The sequence below is a fragment of the Bufo bufo genome, chromosome 2 (assembly GCF_905171765.1).
Source record: "Bufo bufo chromosome 2, aBufBuf1.1, whole genome shotgun sequence".
Lineage (NCBI taxonomy): Eukaryota > Metazoa > Chordata > Amphibia > Anura > Bufonidae > Bufo > Bufo bufo.
Genome location: NC_053390.1, coordinates 528,411,183 through 528,431,386, shown reverse-complemented (window position 1 = coordinate 528,431,386; position 20,204 = coordinate 528,411,183). Strand labels below are relative to the sequence as shown.

The 20,204-nt window shown below is 42.2% G+C and overlaps 1 protein-coding gene across 1 annotated transcript; it reads right to left on the bottom strand.

Annotated features, from left to right (window-relative positions):
- Positions 1 to 327: 327 nt before the first annotated feature.
- Positions 328 to 2,016, bottom strand: LOC120991659 (C-X-C motif chemokine 10-like). The gene is made up of 4 exons (XM_040420453.1): positions 1,883 to 2,016; positions 1,673 to 1,796; positions 919 to 1,002; positions 328 to 728 (listed from the first exon to the last, which is right to left on the bottom strand). The coding sequence occupies exons 1-4, from the start codon at positions 1,941 to 1,943 to the stop codon at positions 692 to 694; spliced, it is 306 nt and encodes a 101-aa protein (XP_040276387.1). The 5' UTR covers positions 1,944 to 2,016; the 3' UTR covers positions 328 to 691.
- Between the last annotated feature and the right edge of the window lie 18,188 nt (positions 2,017 to 20,204).

The following is a 20,204-nucleotide window of genomic DNA, read 5'->3' as shown; positions in this document are numbered from 1 at the left end:
ACCTGTGAGATGTGGCCAACTCATGTGCGTGTTTCTCTCTATTCATTTTATGAGAGTTTTGGAAAGAGATGAACAAGTCTACTCAGCTGATTTCAATGGATGTGCCATAAGTATCTGGGACCTCACCAAAACTTAGAGCTCCCAATTATTCCTCAGTGCAGCAGTGAGAAGGAGTTTGAATAGAGCCGTGGTCAAGCTTGCACACTGCTGCTCCATTCAACAAGGACAGCCAAAACAGCCCCTTTAACCTCATTTTAATTTTCAATCCCAGGAGTGAGAGGCTGATTTATTCACATTCCAGCATAAGAATTAAACATTACGAGATTCATTATTCTTTATTCTTTAATAAATTATTATTTTTCCATACAGTAAAAAAACGAGATGCAATAAAAATAACTGTATTTTTTTTGCTACAACAATAACAAATAATTTGAAGATTATTTTACATTGGATGTTCTACTAAATTTTCAAATAATAAATACATATACAGTACATCCAGTCATACATTTTTTTTAAATTATTGTTTCTCTTTACAACACTTTACAATGCATTTGCATTTTCTATAATTATAAATATTTCAGAAGGAATAGAGAACATAGCTTTTTAACCCTAAATAAATTATCAGTAGAAAGCAAATGAAGACTATTCAACTGGTTTGTTTTGGTTTGAAGTCTTTCATCCATGTTCACAGCTATTGATGGCGGATCACTTTGATATGCTTGAGATGACTAGAAAATTAAAATATAGCTTATGAGTGACAGTGAAAAATAAAATGACATTATATATGTATATGTATTATATATTATTTTTTTTTAAATTGAAGGTCATAGAACATAGTTTAATGTCACAGCAAACTGTTACTGAGGACTCCAAAAATTGTACAGTGCACAGGATAAATTTGAACTGAATAATACTTACCGATTCTTTCCACTCAGAAGAACTCTTAGTTCCAAAAGGTTTGGGCTGACGCACTTTGGAATGGGTACGTTTTTTAAAGTTGCACTGTAGAGACATATCAGTAAGCATTTATAATATTACAATAATCACTTCCTTGCATATATTTTATAGCCCCTTATTTTATGTTACTATGTTTTTAAGTATTTGGCCAAAATAATGCAGGAATAAATGTCTCTGTTCTAGTTCATCCTAAAGTTGCTTGGTGGGGTTAAAGTAAGGGCTTTGTGTTGGCCTGTCAAGTTCTACACTAAACTCACCCAACCACAATTTTATGGACTGAGTCATATTGGAACAGAAAAGGGTCTTCCTCAAAGTGTTCCCACAAGGTTGGAAGCATAACACAGTGTTTGTAAAAATGAAACTCTCCACTCGGTGACCCTGGTCTGTAACTTTGCAATGATACCACTCACAGTAGATCATGGAATATTAAGGGGGGAAGACATTTCATAACCTGACTTGTTATAATGGTGGCATTCTATTATAGTACCATGCTGGAACTCAGTGAGCTCTTTAGAACATTCAATTATTTTGCAAGTGTTAGTAAAGACTAGGTGCTTGATTTTATACACCTGTGGCCATAGGACTGAATGAAACACCTGAATTTAATGATCAATAATTTTGTCCATATAATGTATGTATGGAATATTTCTTGGCAAAGAGAGACCTAACCTGCTGCAGAAAAATATTTTGTGGGTACCAGATGTATTCTACTTACATGTATTCAATTCTCTCGCATGTAGAACTTCTGGGGTGAATCTCCAACTTTTGCATTGCCATCACATTAAGTTTCGTAGAAAATGTTTTGCATAAACAGCGATTCCCACGAGGTATAGCAAATCCTATAAGAAATTAATTCGAAAATCTGCAAGTGAATATCCAGATGTAATAGAATAAAAAATATGATCTATTTTAATTAAGACTCTACCTTCTGTAAGAGTAGCAGACAGCAATAAAGCACAAATGATGACAATTCCCTTGTAGTCCATTATGATAAAGGAATAACGTGTCTTCAGACTATGAGGATTTGTTTATAGCTACAGGAATAAAGGCTATTTATTCACATTGGTGTATTACATCATCATGACTAGCTGAGAGTGGGAAATTCTCATGGCCACAGTTTCCTTTATATTACTCATACATTGGAAAGCATAAGAGAAGTGAAAATATGTTTTTATACTAATAAAATTAAATGCAGACGGATTCCTATAACAAAAGGATGTAATAGTATAGGTGAGACAATAACACAACCAAAATAAGTTATTGTTATAATGGTGTCAGGATTGGGCAACCATTAGTAAAATATGAATTCACAATGGGAAGGTGGTCCTAACAATAATACTTAACTTTTAACCCCTTCCACCCTAGTCCTGTTTTCCTGCCCAGGCCTATTTTTGCAAATCTGACCTGTGTCAATTTATGTGGTAATAACTTTGGAATGCTTTTACTTATCTTACCGATTCTGAGAATGTTTTCTCGTGACACATTGCACTTTATGTAAGTGATACATTTAAGTAAATTTTTCTTTCCTTTATTTGGGAAAAACATCAAAATTTACTGAAAATTCTGAAAAATTCACTATTTCTGAAATTTTATACATTTAAGACAGATAGTAATACCTAATAAAATAGTTCGCAATCATCATTCCCCATATGTCTACTTTATGTTGGCATTATTTTGTAAATGTAATTTTATTTTTTTATGATGTCAAATGGCTTCGAAATTTAGATGCAAATTTTAGATTTTCCAGAAATTTTCCAAAACCTATTTTTTTAAAGAACCAATTTAGTTATTGAGACACTTTTAGGGGTTTACATTATATAAATTGACAATAAATGCCCTATTTTAGGAACTACACTAATTAATTTATTAAAACTAATTTATCAAACTTTTTTAACCTTTTGGGTGTTTCACAAGAATGAAATGAAAAAGAGATAAAAAATCAAAATTTAGCTTTTTTAGGCAAATTTTCCATTTTTATATATATTTTCCTGTAACACAATAAGGGTTGACAGCCAAACAAAAGTTGTTGTTTTTTCCAGAAAAAGTTGATTTACACCTACATTTTTCACTTTCACAAGGTATAACAGGACAAAATGCACCCCAAAATTTGTAACCCATTTTTCCCTGAATACGGAAATACCCAAATGTGCTTGTAGCCTGCTGTATGGGCGCACAGCAGGGCTCTAGAGGCAAAGTTCTAAATATGGTTTTTGCAGGTTTGAATATACAGACATGGATTTTATGTTTATATTTCATGTCGCATTTAAAAAATTCCTGAGGTCCCCAGAAATTTAAAACCCCAAGAAGTGACCCCATTTTGGAAAGAGCCCCCCCGTACGAACATTTTGATTGGTGGAAAGGGTACTTTTCAGCAAACAGGTGTCTCGCAGAAGGCAGAAACACTTGTTAAAGTATTTCAAAGCACACATTTGTGAAAAAGAAAAATTCCTAGCAGACCCCAATTTTTCACTTTCACAAGGGGTTAAAGGAGAAAATGCACCCCAGGATGTGTTCCTCAATTTCTCCCCATTTAGAAAACACCCCATATGTGCTTGTAGTCTGCTGTATGGGCGTACAGCAGGCAAACAGAAAAATATGGATTTCGCTGGCAGGCATGAATTGGCAGACATGGATTTTAGGTGTCATGTCGCATTTCAAAAAATCCTGTGGTCCCTAGAAATTAAAAACCCCAAGAAGTGACCCCATTTTGGAAAGTGCACCCCTGTACGAACATTTTAAGGGGTGGAAAGGGCACTTTTGACCTAACAGTTGTCTCACACAAAAGAATATGTAGTGGTTGTTGGAAAGTGGGTATGCAAGCGAGGTGGACTAAATCAGAGCTTTAGAATTATTAGAGGGAGCATAAAGGATGAAATTAATAACCCATGGATGAGTAGTAGGTTCGGAAACAATCCTTTATGCAGAGGCCAAGTTTATCAGGGCAGGTGTCGCACTGATAAATGGTGTCCTTTCGTATTCCCCTTTTGTAACAAACCCGACATCTTTTTTGGGTCTTTCCCCTCTTTGTTGTTTGTGGGACTTCACCAGGGAAATGTTGTCCTGGTACAACACGGGCACCATGACCTCCTGAAGTTCTTGGGCCTTCCTCTTCCTGACTTTGGAAAATTAGGGCCTTGATGACCACCTCATGGAACTGAAGGAAAGTTCCTGTGTGGCCTGCAGCTCGATGTAAAATGTACGCACTTTACAGTGCCATCTGTACAATGTATACGGACAGCTTTTTGGACCACACCTTAGTTTTACGCATGGCACTGTAGGGCTTCAGAACTTGATTTAGACAGATCAACCCCTCCCATGTGCCTGTTGCAATCAAGGATGCAGTCTGGCTTGTTGACAGTGGTAGTGGTACCTCGCACTTGGGCAGGAGAACTGGTGTTAGTGTGAATGGTGGTCAGTACAAGGACATCCCTCTTGTCCTTGTACTTAACCGCCAGGATGTTCTCATGGCGGAGAGCCTTACTGTTGCCTTTTCAGAGTAGTTGCCCTACCAGGGATCTAGGGAGGCCTCTCTGATTTTCGCGCACTGTGCCGCAAGCCACAGTATCTCTGGCTTTTAGGGACATGAATAGGGGGATGATGGCGTAATAGTTATCCATATAGAGGTGGTAACCCTTATCCAGCAGTGGGTGCAGTAAATCCCACACTATCTTCCCAGTAACTCCTAGGACGGGGGGCAATCAGGGGGTTGTATCCGGGAATCTTTCCCTTCATAAATCTGGAACCTGTACCCGGAGGTGCTCTCGCAGAGCTTGTACATTTTAATTCCATACCGTGCCCGCTTGCTGGGCAGGTACTGGCGGAATTTAACTCTTCCTTTAAAATGTACAAGGGACTCGTCTATGCTAATTTCTTTTTCTGGGGTGAACACAACTGTAAATTTAGAGTTGAGGTGCTCCTTATTTTGAATAGATGGTCAAGTTGTGGGTCATTTTTTTTTGGGGGGGGGGGCAGTGTGCGTTATCATTATAATGTAGGAATTTCAAAATGGATTCAAATCTTGTACGGGACATGGCCATATTGTAAATTGGAGTGTGGTACAAGACATCTGAACTCCAATATGGTCTCATTTCGGATTTTTTTTTACCAGGCCCATATGCAGCAAGAGCCCCCAAAACATCTTAATGTCTGCTGCATTTACTGGGGTCCAACCTAGGGGTCTAGCATATGGATTTCGAGTTTTGAGCAATAAACTGCTGGGCGTATAAATTTGTTTGGGTCACCATTAAATTTATGAAATCGTCAGAGAAAAAGATTTAGAAAAAATCTATTTCTGTGAAGATCGTTTCCCACAATCTCTGGAATTTGGGGCTCAATCCTCAGGTGGTGTGGTCCATAGGGGATCACTGGGGGGGGGGGGGGCGTATGCCTCTTCAACGGAGTACATTCTCTGGGATGGACGGGGCATTATTATTTTTATTGGTGTGTGTAAAGTGAAAAAGTGTCAGGGGGGTGTATGTAGTGATTTAACACGTAATTGGGCTTGTAATGAATTTACAAGATAAGTGAAAGAATAAGATAAAAAGTTACAAAAAAAAGGCTAAAAAAAAAAGAAAAAACAATGAAATCTGAGCAGACGCTGTCAGTAATTGACAGTACTGACCGGCTCTCAGCAGGTGCATTACCGACGAACACAGATGGCATGTGCATGGGTTCAAAAAGCTAAACTAGTACTAACTAAAATAGAGATATATATATATATCCGGAAAAACGAGCGGCACTCCAATAGATAAAAGTAAGTGAACCTTTATTCACCCAGGTGGTGAAACGTTTCGGCTCTACACTTGAGCCTTTTTCAAGCATAAATACAACTCAAACCACAGCATTATATACAGGTGAATCAATTAGCATGTAGAACATGTGATCACACTCCACCCAGTGGGTGTGTTACAAATCGTGACAATATTGTGTTGAGACAATGTAAATACATATTAACATATAATGATAAAAGTGCAAATCAAAAAGAAAAAAAGGGGTAGAAGAGACATGAATCATACATGTCATATATATTATGACCCTGGTGAACAAAAAAATGTCGATCAGAAATACAAAAACTGATCGATCAGTGTGCTGAAACATATTCTAGCTTACAGGGGGGAAGAGCAAAAAGGAGGGGTGATCTTGCAGACATACCTAAGAAACAGGGAGACTCGTATCATGCCGTTACTTGGCGTTGTTTACTTCCTATTGCGCAGGCGTGGCACAGCACCAATCAGGGATATGGATGGAAGGGAGCGTCCGGCGTCATCAAACCAAGTCGGCGCACGGACGTCACTTCAATGTCATCTTACCAAGCCTAGATGTTCCTTCCCAGGCGCATGCTCAATGAGAAAAACATACTCTCGGCGCCATCTTACTCTCTGGAGGGATGCCCTTGTTCCATGCTACTCAGTGTATCGCATCCAACCCACATTGAATCGGATATGCGCAACTCAGAAAGGCAGTGGGCTTCCTTAGAAACAGGGTGTCCACATGCACTACCCAGGCGAAAACCTGTCACAACCACGGTAACCGCGGTTTATGCAGAGATATCACCAAGGTTACTGAGCTGTCATCTCACCCGAGAGGGATCTCCTCTTGTGTGTACACAGATGCCACAGAGTGTATGTAACATGTTGAAAAATTATGCCACCTAGGCTGTTATACCATAATCAACCAATCCCACGGTGCTGGCCAGACCGGTCAGAATAGAATATATACATAGTCATAATGAAAAAATAAAAAATAAAAATAGGAAACAAAAGCATGTAGGACGACCCTCTCCTGAACTGTATGCTGCGACCACTCTATCCAGACTTGCCATTCCTCCTGAAGTTAATTGTATGTGATCTCTATGAGAAAAAGGAAAAATATAATTATTATTAAAGCAAGAAAAATTGAAAAAGTTGAGCTGTATAACTCTCTTAGTGTATACATGAAACACCGAGTTACACCCAGCCTAACACAGGAGGCAAACCACCCTCACAAAACCTCCCCAAAATTATATTCTACATTTAACCCATGGGGTTTCAGGCTACCCAACTTGTGGATCCAGTTGAGTTCTCTACGTTTAAGTATCCTTGACCTATCCCCACCTCGTCTGGGTTGAGGTATATGGTCTACTATCCAACACCTGAGATCGCGTTCCCTGTGTTTAACCTCTGCAAAATGCTTGGATACCGGTAGATCCATTCGTTTTTTCCGGATACTCAAACGATGGTTATTGAGGCGGGTCTTAAACTCAGTCGTCGTCTCACCTACATATTGTCACGAGTAGGAGGTCCCAGGAGAGACCACCGCGTCGTCAAGCAATAAACAAACAGAAATCAGGTACAGACACATAAGAGTTTATTGCACAAACAAAAACCAGGGAAGGCAGCACAGACAAAACATGAGCTCTATGTACAGTCAGCACAGTGGGAGAAAACCCCCACTGCGCCACTGTCTAGTAATACTCCAGAGGGGCATGACTAAGCAACTCCTGGTATTCACTAGAGCCCTAGATGGTAGGGTTAGACTTTGCAGCAGGAAGTTGCCAGGGTCCACTCCAGAGCGTGAACTAGACAGTGACAGCAGGAACGAATGGACAACAGGTACCAGAAGGTACCGACGGCACATAAGCAAACATAACAGACAGGCAAATACAAAACAGGGCAACTAATAATACAAGCAGGAGTTCACGCAAGGGAGCAGGAGTGGCAATGAGCAGAGAAGGACTTGCTCCACCAGTGGTATACTGCGTGGCCTTGCGCATAGCACTCTGCAGCTAGGCGCTTGCTGAACCGAGACATAAGAATACACACAAAGTAACTAAAACATAACTGGCAGAACAGATAACAGAAAGACAGGAAAGAGGACGTCAAAGAGGATGGGAAAGGACGTAAATGAACAAGTAGGGAAACCCACAGAGCACAGACAGACAGACAGACAGACACGGATCCCATGGGTCAGCAGCATGGGAGAGGGTACAAACCAGGAGCAGGACAGGACAAGACAACACACACCAGGAGAGCTGACACAGAACTGAGGAAACCTCAGCCTTATATACAGGTTCCATGGGTGCAGCAGAGAGACCACACCCATGGAGCAGACAGAGGATTAACTCCTAATAGGAACACAGGGGAGTTAACCCATACAGAACCACAAATAACACACAGAAACAAAACTTCAGCGAGGAGCGCCGAACGAGCAAGGACGGAAGGTCACAGCCAGAGATAGTGGCTGTGACACATATAATAAATTACACAGGCAGGATAATACATAGATGACATAGCTGGAATCACAGGTTAGATGAAATGAAATTCCAAAAGATTCACCAGTACCAGGGTGTATAAAATTCCTCCCCTTGCACACTTTTATTAACACAATTAGGCTTGGGTTGTTTTCCCTGCCTTAATTGCGTTAATTGCAAGTACATTTGCAAGGGGAGGAATTTTATACATCTTTATAAATCTTTTGGAATTTCATTTCATCTAACCTGTGATTCCAGCTATGTCGTCTATGTATTATCCTGCCCGTGTAATTTATTATATGTAGGTGAGACGACGACTGAGTTTAAGACCCGCCTCAATAACCATCGCTTGAGTATCCGGAAAAAACGAATGGATCTACCGGTATCCAAGCATTTTGCAGAGGTTAAACACAGGGAACGCGATCTGAGGTGTTGGATAGTAGACCATATACCTCAACCCAGACGAGGTGGGGATAGGTCAAGGATACTTAAACGTAGAGAACTCAACTGGATCCACAAGTTGGGTAGCCTGAAACCCCATGGGTTAAATGTAGAATATAATTTTGGGGAGGTTTTGTGAGGGTGGTTTGCCTCCTGTGTTAGGCTGGGTGTAACTCGGTGTTTCATGTACACACTAAGAGAGTTATACAGCTCAACTTTTTCAATTTTTCTTGCTTTAATAATAATTATATTTTTCCTTTTTCTCATAGAGATCACATACAATTAACTTCAGGAGGAATGGCAAGTCTGGATAGAGTGGTCGCAGCATACAGTTCAGGAGAGGGTCGTCCTACATGCTTTTGTTTCCTATTTTTATTTTTTATTTTTTCATTATGACTATGTATATATTCTATTCTGACCGGTCTGGCCAGCACCGTGGGATTGGTTGATTATGGTATAACAGCCTAGGTGGCATAATTTTTCAACATGTTACATACACTCTGTGGCATCTGTGTACACACAAGAGGAGATCCCTCTCGGGTGAGATGACAGCTCAGTAACCTTGGTGATATCTCTGCATAAACCGCGGTTACCGTGGTTGTGACAAGTTTTCGCCTGGGTAGTGCATGTGGACACCCTGTTTCTAAGGAAGCCCACTGCCTTTCTGAGTTGCGCATATCCGATTCAATGTGGGTTGGATGCGATACACTGAGTAGCATGGAACAAGGGCATCCCTCCAGAGAGTAAGATGGCGCCGAGAGTATGTTTTTCTCATTGAGCATGCGCCTGGGAAGGAACATCTAGGCTTGGTAAGATGACATTGAAGTGACGTCCGTGCGCCGACTTGGTTTGATGACGCCGGACGCTCCCTTCCATCCATATCCCTGATTGGTGCTGTGCCACGCCTGCGCAATAGGAAGTAAACAACGCCAAGTAACGGCATGATACGAGTCTCCCTGTTTCTTAGGTATGTCTGCAAGATCACCCCTCCTTTTTGCTCTTCCCCCCTGTAAGCTAGAATATGTTTCAGCACACTGATCGATCAGTTTTTGTGTTTCTGATCGACATTTTTTTGTTCACCAGGGTCATAATATATATGACATGTATGATTCATGTCTCTTCTACCCCTTTTTTTCTTTTTGATTTGCACTTTTATCATTATATGTTAATAATATGTATTTACATTGTCTTAACACAATATTGTCACGATTTGTAACACACCCACTGGGTGGAGTGTGATCACATGTTCTACATGCTAATTGATTCACCTGTATATAATGCTGTGGTTTGAGTTGTATTTATGCTTGAAAAGGGCTCAAGTGTAGAGCCGAAACGTTGCACCACCTGGGTGAATAAAGGTTCACTTACTTTTATCTATTGGAGTGCCGCTCATTTTTCCGGATTTATACATAGGGGTAATAAGCCTATCCCCCTTGGGACGTGCACCCTATTTTTTGTACTCATTTACACCAGTGCCGCCATTTTTCTTGAACTATATATATAGATATGTATATACACTGCCTGTCCAAAAAAAAAGTCGCCACCTGGATTTAACTAAGCAAATAGTTATGAGCCTCCTTTTGGATAATTACTGCATGAGCGATTATCTTTCAGCTGGCAATAAGTTATATAACCCCAACTGGTGCAATGAGTTGCTTCTCATTTCTTTAACAACCATGTCGAAAGACACATCTCGTGGTCATGGAAAAGATGTTAGTCTGTTTGTAAAGGGTCAAATCATTGGCATGCATCAAGCAGAGAAAACATCTAAGGAGATTGCAGAAACTACTAAAACGTTTGGTGAAATCAAATTGAAGAAAAACAACAGTAGAACTCAGGGCTATGTTTAATAGTGAAAGTGAGAGCATTTCCATACGCACAATGTGAAGGGAACTCAAGGGATTGGGACTGAACAGCTGTGTAGCCGTAAGGAAATCACTAATCAGTGAGGCAAACCAGAAAAAAGGCTTCAATTTGCTAGGGAGCATAAAGATTGGACTCTGGAGAAACAGAAGAAGGTCATGTGGTCTGTTGAGTCCAGATTTACCCTGTTCCAGAGTGATGGGTGCATCAGGGTAAGAAGAGAGGCAGATGAAGTGATGCACCCATCATGCCTAGTGCCTACTGTACAAGCCTGTGGGGGCAGTGCTATGATCTGGGGTTGCTGCAGTTGGTTAGGTCTAGGTTCAGCAACAGTATGTGCTCCAAGAATGAGGTCAGCTGACTACCTGAACATACTGAATGACCAGGTTATTCCATCAATGGATTTTTTCTTCCCTGATGGCACGGGCATATTCCAAGATGACAATGCCAGGATTCATCGGGCTCAAATTGTAAACGAGTGGTTCAGGGAGCATGAGACATCATTTTCACACATGGATTGGCCACCACAGAGTCCAGACCTTAACCTCATTGAGAATCTTTGGGATGTGCTGGAGAAGGCTTTGCACAGCAGTCAGACTCTACCATCATCAATGCATGATCTTGGTGAAAAATTAATGCAACACTGGACGGAAATAAATATTGTGACATTGCAGAAGCTTATGCATGCCGTAATCAAAGCTAAAGGCGGCCCAACGAAATATTAGAGTGTGTGAACTTTTTTTTTGGACAGGCAGTGTATATGGATATGTATATGATCAGCACTTGCCAGTCACAGCTCGCACACAGAAAAAGTGGTGCAGAGCTGGAAAAGACAAAAAATAAATTAAAAAAAGGCAAAAACAAAAAACGAACAGACTGGAGTCCGCCAGACTGGAGGGACAGGGACAGGGAAGGGGATCTCAAACTGCAGCAGATGAGCCAAAGATCACTGCAGTTGTCCCAGATGTTGTTGTTCTTCTTGTGAAAGCAGTGAAAACCACAGATTTATGTGGTAGTACCACAAGTCCCAGCCGACAACTAGCAGCACAGTGGGGAACAGGTCCTCTCTGCAAGCAGTCACCAAGCTAGAATGGTTGCTTGCAGATAGGCACCAACTGTTCTTTCAGCTGCATAGCGCTGCCATTGGCTGGAGCGTTGTTCCAGACAATAGCAGCGCTGGGAGGGGACACCAGAGTCTGTTGTGACATGTGCTGATGTAATCAGCCCCAATAACCTCCCCTCTGCAGCACCACAGATTGGCTAATTGTAGAATAGCGCTGCCATTGGCAGCGCTGGGAGGGGACATCTGTGTCTGGTGTCCCCTCCCTGACCTAGGACGTGACATAGGCTGATATAATCAGCCCCTGCCCCCTCTAGCCAAGCCCCCCTACAGCACCATACCATTGCCGGCGCTGCAATGGGCCGATCTTCACTTACCGGCCAATCGCAGCGATCAGGGCTCCAGGGGGGGGGGCGGAAAAACTCCTGCTCGCCCTCAGCTAAGATGGCTGCCTGTTGATTAGCGCAGCCATCTTATTCCGGTCACCGCGCAATGCAGTGTGGTGACCGGAGTTAACCATGACATACTTTTACGTCAAGATGCTGGAACGCACTGACTTCCATGACGTAATAGTACGTCATGTGTCGGGAAGGGGTTAATAGTTCATAAGTTAAAATTTAGCCCAAAAGATAAATAATGTACATAATAGCAACAATAAGTGCAGTTTATACCAGTGCGCAAACAAAAACAAGAAACAGTCTTACTGCTTTGCACAGATACGGTATCTGGGGGTCCCCAACAAAGAGCTGGGTGTCTTTCCCTAATTGCCTCTACTTGGCCTGAGCTAATCTTTTAGGTAGCAGAGCACTCGCCCTGATAAGGGCGACCCCTCTGAGCCGTCCCTCTAATCTTACTAGGGCTCCCTGCCGTACTCTGTAATCAGATAGTCTCCCGACTCTGTGAAGAGGTCAACTGGGATGTGCAGCAGGATAATTCACGGTAAACATAAAATATGTCCCAACGTGTTTCTTTGGATATTTACCAAGTCATCAGAGGACCGTTGTGAAAAAGGGTCCAGGTATCATTATTACCCGAACCTATCAGCTTGTCCTATACTGGCCTAATGGTGCTGAGTGCCAGTGAGGACCCAAACAGGAGTACATATGGTACTAACCTGCCCCTGCGTCCCACATGGAGTTTTAAGCTTTCCTGGGCACCCAGTCATCCGCCCCTCAAAATACACGTCACACGGGCATGCAGCGTTGTAGACCAGTAGAGCTGAGAGGGTGTATAAGTCCCCGCCCATCGCTTGAAGTCTTCACTGATTACTGAAGGTGCGAGGCAGGTTCGGGAACATCCTCATGGGACGTGTAGGTTTCAGCACACCCAGGGGATTCCCAATGGCAGTGAATATTAATGGAACGATTCATCTGCCTGAGAGTAAAGTGCTAGAGAGGCGGCACCAGCCTATACTGTGTGATCCTTTAGATCAGGGGTGGATTGGCCATAAACCTTACAGGGAAATTTCCCTGTGGGCTAATGCCCAGGGGGGCGCCTGGGCCTTCCTCATGGCTGGGCAGTGGAAGTTTTTGGGGATGTATTTTGTATCTGCTGGCAGTATTTTATGATGGACTGTGGTATTTGGCTCTGTTGGGGTGGTATAATGTGCCACAATAAGGTATTGCTGGCCCTGCCTTCTATCAATTTGAACCTGACTACAAAACGGGGCCACTTTTAGTATTTTTTCCAGACCCACTTTAAGTTCCCAGTCCGCCCCTGCTTTAGATAGAGCGGAATGGGATTTCATATAGGCAAACCTTCACTCTCACAGGAGAAGGAGTAACAAGTATTTCTGAGCAAAATGTCAGAGATATTAAATAATGAATGCGGTGAAGACTTCAAATGATGGGCAGTGACTGATACGCCCTCTCAGCTCCACTGGTCTACAACGCCACACCCCAGTGTGACGTGTATTTTGAGGGGGGGATGACTGGGCGCCCAGGAAAGCTTAAAACTCCACGTGGGACTCTTCAGTGAGATCCAGCCATAGAAATAGAGGATGCCTTCCCTGATCTCCACACGGGGAAGGCATTCAGGGCCCAGGAGCGCAGCCCTCCTGAGGAAAACCGCCTCAGATGCAGTGGTCACAATTGACCACAGCATCTGAGGTATTAAATATCTGTGATCTGAGTTACCACCAATCGCAGACATTAGCCCCAGGTGTCTCCTGTTTAAAACATCAGAAACCCTGCACCTATAGCACACGCCGTGCTCAGGAACCGACACCCTTTTTATACGCTGGACTTCCACTGTACATGTACGGCAGTCCTAAAGGGTTTTCCGGTACTTAGATATTGATGACTGCAGGATGGGTCATCAATGTTAGATTGTCAGCTGTTATGGGCCACCAGCACCAAAAACTATCCCCTGGACAGAAGTGTCCATCCACTATGTAGTTTTCTGCACTGGAATTCTACAGCTTAGCTTCCATTTACTTGAGTGGGAGCTAATCTGCAATACCGTGGCACATCCACCACACAGTGGATGGAACCTTGTGCTTCTATCTCTGTCCAATGTATAATTTACAGCGCTGGTGGTTGCCCAAAACAGCTGATCAGTGGGGCTGCCAGGTGTTGGTTTGAATTCAGAAGTAACAAGCATTGTAGCCCTGGGCAGAGTTGGACAGCAGCAGCAGGGTATTAGTGGAGGTCAGAGTTAAACATATCTGCTCTAAATTCATAAACATGTGGAGCAGGGGCGTAGCTAGAAATGCATGGGCCCCATAGCAAAAAAAAAATTATGGGCCCCCCCCCCCACATATCTATCGGGCCTCCCACCACCCCTTCCAGAGCTCCCACGCAAACACCCATCCTAGATCTCCCACCGCCATGAGCATAGAAAAGTCAGGAAAACAAATAAGTATATGAACCTTTTAATTCAAAATTGAAAACCATTCAGTAACTGATAAAGTGGCCAATCTGAAACATGAAGAATTGGAAAAAAATAATAATTAGTAATTGTATTTTAACATAAAGTGTGTGTGTGGTGGGGGGCTGGGGGATATTAGACTTACTTGTAAGACCTGTATGTTCACTAGTTGTGAAGTGTCCTCTTCGTAGTCTTTTTCATCTTCTTGATGTGTCATCATTAAATGTTACCTGTAAAGGAGAAGGGAAAGGGGAAAGCTTTAAGATTGGATCTAAACACACAATACTACCCATCTGTTCTTTTATACTTACTTCAAACTGTACTTGTTATTATCTCTTCCTCCGTGAAATTGTTTTTTAAACCCGATAAACAACAAAACACTTAAAACGTTGAACACCAAACAAACGAACATGTTGAATATGTAACCTACATTTACAAAAAAAGAATTAAAAAAAATATATATTAGTACATTCCTTGTACACATGTTCACTTATTTTGCCATCTCTGTGTGCAGCTGCTATATAAAGAGAATTTCCATTTAGTGCATGTCTAAACTCTTTTGGGTCTCCTATCCCCCAGCCAAGAGCTGGACACTGCAAGTGATTAAGACAGAGAATTTGTAAGCCTGTAAGAGCTGGTGGATTATTCAATTATAATATGTAGTTGTAAAAAGCTTTACAAATTGTGAAAATGAGTGCAACGCAGCTGTAAACAGTGAGGCAAGAAGAATTATCTTTAACGGTCAACGTTGAACTGAAAGGGTACCTAAAGTGTCTTATTAAACAAAACCAGTTGCCTCGCAGTCTTCCTGGTCTCTCTGGCACCAGTAGTGTATGCATCACACACCTGGCTGAAACAAGCATGCAGATAATCCGGTCAGACTTCAGTCAGAGCACCTGATCTGCATGCTTGTTCAGGGTCTATGTCAAAGTATCCGAGGTAGTCTGCTGGTTTAAGGGCAGCTTCCATGTCCCTCACTTCCGGTTCCCTTTGATGCTGAACTGAAACGGTTGAAGCAGAACTACAGCCAAACAGACTTCTACCTGTGAAATATCTGATTTGTCTTGTGATTCACACTCCCCTGCTACATTTCAAAGGCAGATAAGTGACCCCATTACCTATGGTTGCTCTGTCACTTGAGCAGCTTTAGGAGCACTCCGACTGCATATTCCAGAGCAATTCCATTCACTTCCCTCCCTTTGAAATACTTTTACTGTTTCCATCTTATAGCTAAATGCAATTTTTCTTATCAAATTTCTGCAAACTTCTAAGCCTTCTACTAGGCTTCCTTTTTTTTGTTATTCTGCTGTGCAGGGGGAGATCTGAAGAGGAGACAACTGACAGATTTGTTTTTAAATTGAAAATATTTGAATTATTATAAAATTTGGCTAGGATGAAACATTTGGCTGGAATCCTGCTTCTTTTTTACCACAACAGGTGGTGTAACTAGCATGAACTGACTTTCTTCAACGGAAGAAAGAAAAAACGGAAGTTTTGAAACCATTTGAACCAGTATACTCACTCAGAAGACTACATTAGAAAACACGTTTACGTGCTTTTACTTCTGCAAAAGTGTCCACAATGCTGTCTAGATGCAAGGCTTTAGCTCTTACATTTTCAATGCTAAGGATTGCAAGCCCAGAAAGCCTTTGGTCTGACATAGTACTTCTCAAATAGTTCTTGATTATTTTTAATTTTGAGAAGGACCGCTCCGCAGAGGCCACTGTCACAGGAAGTGATAGAAACAGCAGAAAGGCTATGCACACATCTGGTATATTTGATGCAAGTGCATTGTTCTCAACCAGGAGCAAGTGTGCAAGATCTTTTACAGTAGGTGCCTTCTGGATTTCATCTTTTAGTGCTGCTCTAAAGCTGAGAAGCTGCCCTGGGAAAGATGGGGGTAGGTCACTATCGTATTTTTCCTGCAGCTTTGATGCAGCTGTAAACAAATTATCATCTGAGACAGATGATAAAACTGCAGGCTGAAGTATGTTAAAACGTTCAACAACGTTATTCAGTCCTTGGAATCTGTTGGCAAGCTGGTTTACTATGATGTCCAGACACTGGTAAAAAACTATGACTTTGAACCGTTGCTCGGGGTCTTGCAGTCTCTCATCGACACACAGTTCGTCGTAATGCTTTTTTACTGTGCGAATTCGCTTACTTTCGAATTTTGGAGCTATATTCCACTGTTCTGCAAGGGTAATGGCATCTGTTTTGGCATTCTCAAAACTGTTACGGAATGCTGAAAGGCCTTCCATGGCAGTTTTTATAAATTGAGAAGCTCTAGCCAAGTCCATATTTTCAGACTGTAAAATTTTGGACAAGGAGTTTACACTGCTTAATATTTTTGATAGAAGAACAATTAAAAAGATGAAGTGAAATGACTCCAATTTTTTCTTAAATGTCATAGCCTCCTCTCTTTCACTTTTTTTTGATGACAGCAGAACAATTTTTGACAAAGCCCTCAAAATATCTGGGTAGCGGAAACGCAGGGCCAACAGTGAGTCATAGCGAGAAGACCACCGCGTGGGGCACAGTTTTTTCAGTGTGACAGAGGATTCACTTGTGAATGATGATAGAATGCCCCATCGCTTCCCGCTGTCTCCGAAAAACGAATAAAGGCTTTGTAATGTGGTCATAAAACTGGATATTTCAGTGATGTCTGAAACAGCATCCTGAAGAACCAGATTTAGGTTATGGGCCGCACAGTGCACATAAAGTGCATTTTCCTGTTTCTTCAAAATTCGGGCCTGCACACCAGAATATACGCCACTCATGGTGGCTGCTCCATCGTAACCCTGACCTCGACATTTTTCTAAAGGAAGTCCCTTTTTTTCAAGGCTTGCCAATATTTGGTTTTCTATCCCAGCTGCACTTTGATCTGTAATGGGATGAAAACCGAGAAAAGACTCATGTATATTAATTTTTGTTACCCTCATATTTGAATCTCTGTCCACAGTAATATATCGGACAACCAGGCTCATTTGATCAGTTCGTGAAATATCCTGTGTTGTATCGATGATCAATGAGTAGAAATTAGCTTGTTGGACTTCTAACAAGATATCATTGAGGACATGATTGGACAAAATATCAATAAGCTCATTTTGAATTGTAGGGCTTAAATATTTTACTTTCCCATGAGGTTGCTGCAACAGCTGCTTAAGGACAGGATCATATTCTGCTAAGAGCTCAATTATGGCCAGGAAGTTACCGCTATTTATTTCGCCAACTTTTTCCCTGTGGCCTCGAAATGCCATGTTGCTCATTGCCATTGTCAATGTAACATTGACTATTCTTTTTAAAACTTCCCTCCAGAAGTTTTTCTCTTTTTGGATTTGTTTTTCTTGTTCCTCATCTATAGTGCCCTGCCTCCTCCACTGGTCATAAACCACACAGGCATTTAAGTGAGCCTGTGCGTTTTCGTGGGACTGAATTTTAGTTGATAGGCCTTTCCATTTTTGGATGCCTTTGGCCCAAGCAGGTTCAAAGCCTAGTTTTTTTCGATCCCCAAAAAGCCAACAAGGTTCACAATAGACAGAATTCAATTTGGGGGAGTAGCACAGCCAGGTCACTGGGAGCTTAAATCCTGTTTTGGTGATTTTCTCATAGTATTTATCTGAAAAGCATCTTTTATCTGCATCATTGTCTCTAGGAAAAGGCCCTGAAGGCCTACAAGGACCATGAGAAAGAATAAAGCGTTTCACTTGTGGATCTAAAATGGTTATGGGAAAGTGTGCCCTGTCTGTGACATTTTTTTCGGATGCAATGCTGTGCAGATCAAGAGTGTGACCTCCAGCTTGTTCAGCATCATATGCCCGGCTTGGTTCAACCTCAGTAGGCAATTTAGCACTTGTTTCACCTGAGGAATCCTGAAATGCATGCGATATCGGATCCTGCACTGCCATCTGACTACCTACACTAGGAAGGCTTTCTGAGCTAGCTCCCTCAGCATCTTTAGAGCTTTCACCAGCATTGGGAGAAGTAAAAAAGCTGGTAATTTTGGGAATTTTTTGTGTTTTCTGGCTTTCTTCCCTCTTCTTTTTGCGTTTTTGAGCACCACTTTGATGGGTATAGGAAGACATGTTACAATCTCTAGAAAAATAGCGCAAAGAAAGACGCTTAATTGTCACACAGTATGAAAAGCCATATTAGGCCCCATTCACACCTCCGTAAGTGTTTTGCTGATCCACGGGTCCGTGGATCTGCAAAACACTGACATCGGCAATGTGCGATCCGCAACTTGCGGACCGCACATTGCCGACACTGCATAGAATATGCCTACTCCTGTCGCAGTTGCGTACAAAAGTAGGTCATGTTCTATTTTTTTTATTCGGTTAACGGAATTGCAGACCCGTAAGTGCGGGTCCACAACTCTGTGTCATGGCTGCACATTGTGCGGCCCTATGGAAATGAATGGGTCTGCAATTCCGTTCCGCAAAATGCGGACGTGTGAATGGGGCCTTAAACGCGGGTTTATGTCTGAAAAGTTCCTAAAGTATGCATCAACTTAATATGGTTAATTTCACACTGGCATTTTGGTTTATGTTTTTTAAGATCCGTTCAGGGATCTCACAAGCTCTCCAAAACAGATCCGTTTTGCCTATTGCTTTAGTGCATTCTGAATGGAAAAGGATCCGCTCACAATGCATCAGTTTGCCTCCGATCAGTCTCCATCCCGCTCTGGAGGCTGCCTGCATTGTTTTGGTGTCCGCATGATGAAACGGAGCCAAACGGATCCAACCTGACACACAATGTAAGTCAATAGGGATGGATCCATTTTCTCTGACACAATCTGGCACAATAGAAAACAGCCCCCCATTGACTTTCAGTGGTGTTCATGATGGATCCGTCTTGGCTGGCAACGTTAAATATAATACAACCGGATCCATTCTAAACGAATGCAGTCTGTCCATGACAGATCCGCACCAAACGCTAGTGTGAAAGTAGCTTTATAGAGTACTTGCAAAGTAAATAATATTTTCCAAACTGATTGTACAATTTTCTTTTTATTTCTGAGCGGTAACTTACCTGGATTGTGAAATCTGTAGCAAATTCTTTGTGCTGTTTTCACCCTTTTCAATGTGTGGCTGAGATCCGCGAAAATCTGCAACAAAAAACAGAAAGTAACACGTGGAATTAGTGCCGAAAACACAGAAATTCATGTGGATTTTCTATTTGTAAGGCCTCCCTCATTCAAACATTTGTATTTTTGGTCCGCACACAATCTGTGGAACCACTCATATCAACCGCCATATGCCGCAGTTGCATAAGACGACATGGTAGGTGGAGTGCCCCATTACAGGACCATGATCCAGGACCCAATTAATCCGGACTCCAGAGTAACTTTTACAAGTCCCACAGTACTGCCTGCCACCACCAGACCAGCCCTCTGCCCCAGGAGAGTAACGGGCTGGAAGCTGGATCATTGGTCCTGTAATGGGGCACCCCAAGGCAGTGCCACTTCATATACTATAGGGGTGCAGAGCAGATTCTGGGGTCTGGAGTTGTCACATCTGGTCTGGCACCTACCAATAAGGCCCCATTCACATGTCCACAATTCTGTTCTGCATTTTGCGGAACGGAATTGCGGACCCATTCATTTCTATGGGGCTGCACGATGTGCAGCCTGGACACGGAGTTGCGGACCCATACAATTCCGTTCCCGAAAAAAAATAGAACATGTCCTACTCTTGTCCGCAACTGCAAATTACGGATCGCACATTACCGATGTCAGTGTTTTGCGGATCCACGGGCCCGTGGATCCACAAAACACTTACGGACGTG

Coding starts and splice junctions, on each gene's coding strand:
- LOC120991659 (XM_040420453.1), bottom strand. CDS start 1,943: ATGGACTACAAGGGAATTGTCATCATTTGTGCTTTATTGCTGTCTGCT. Junction 1,003..1,672: donor TGCGAGAGAATTGAATACAT/GTAAGTAGAATA, acceptor ATGTCTCTACAG/TGCAACTTTAAAAAACGTAC. Junction 729..918: donor CTTCTGAGTGGAAAGAATCG/GTAAGTATTATT, acceptor TTAATTTTCTAG/TCATCTCAAGCATATCAAAG.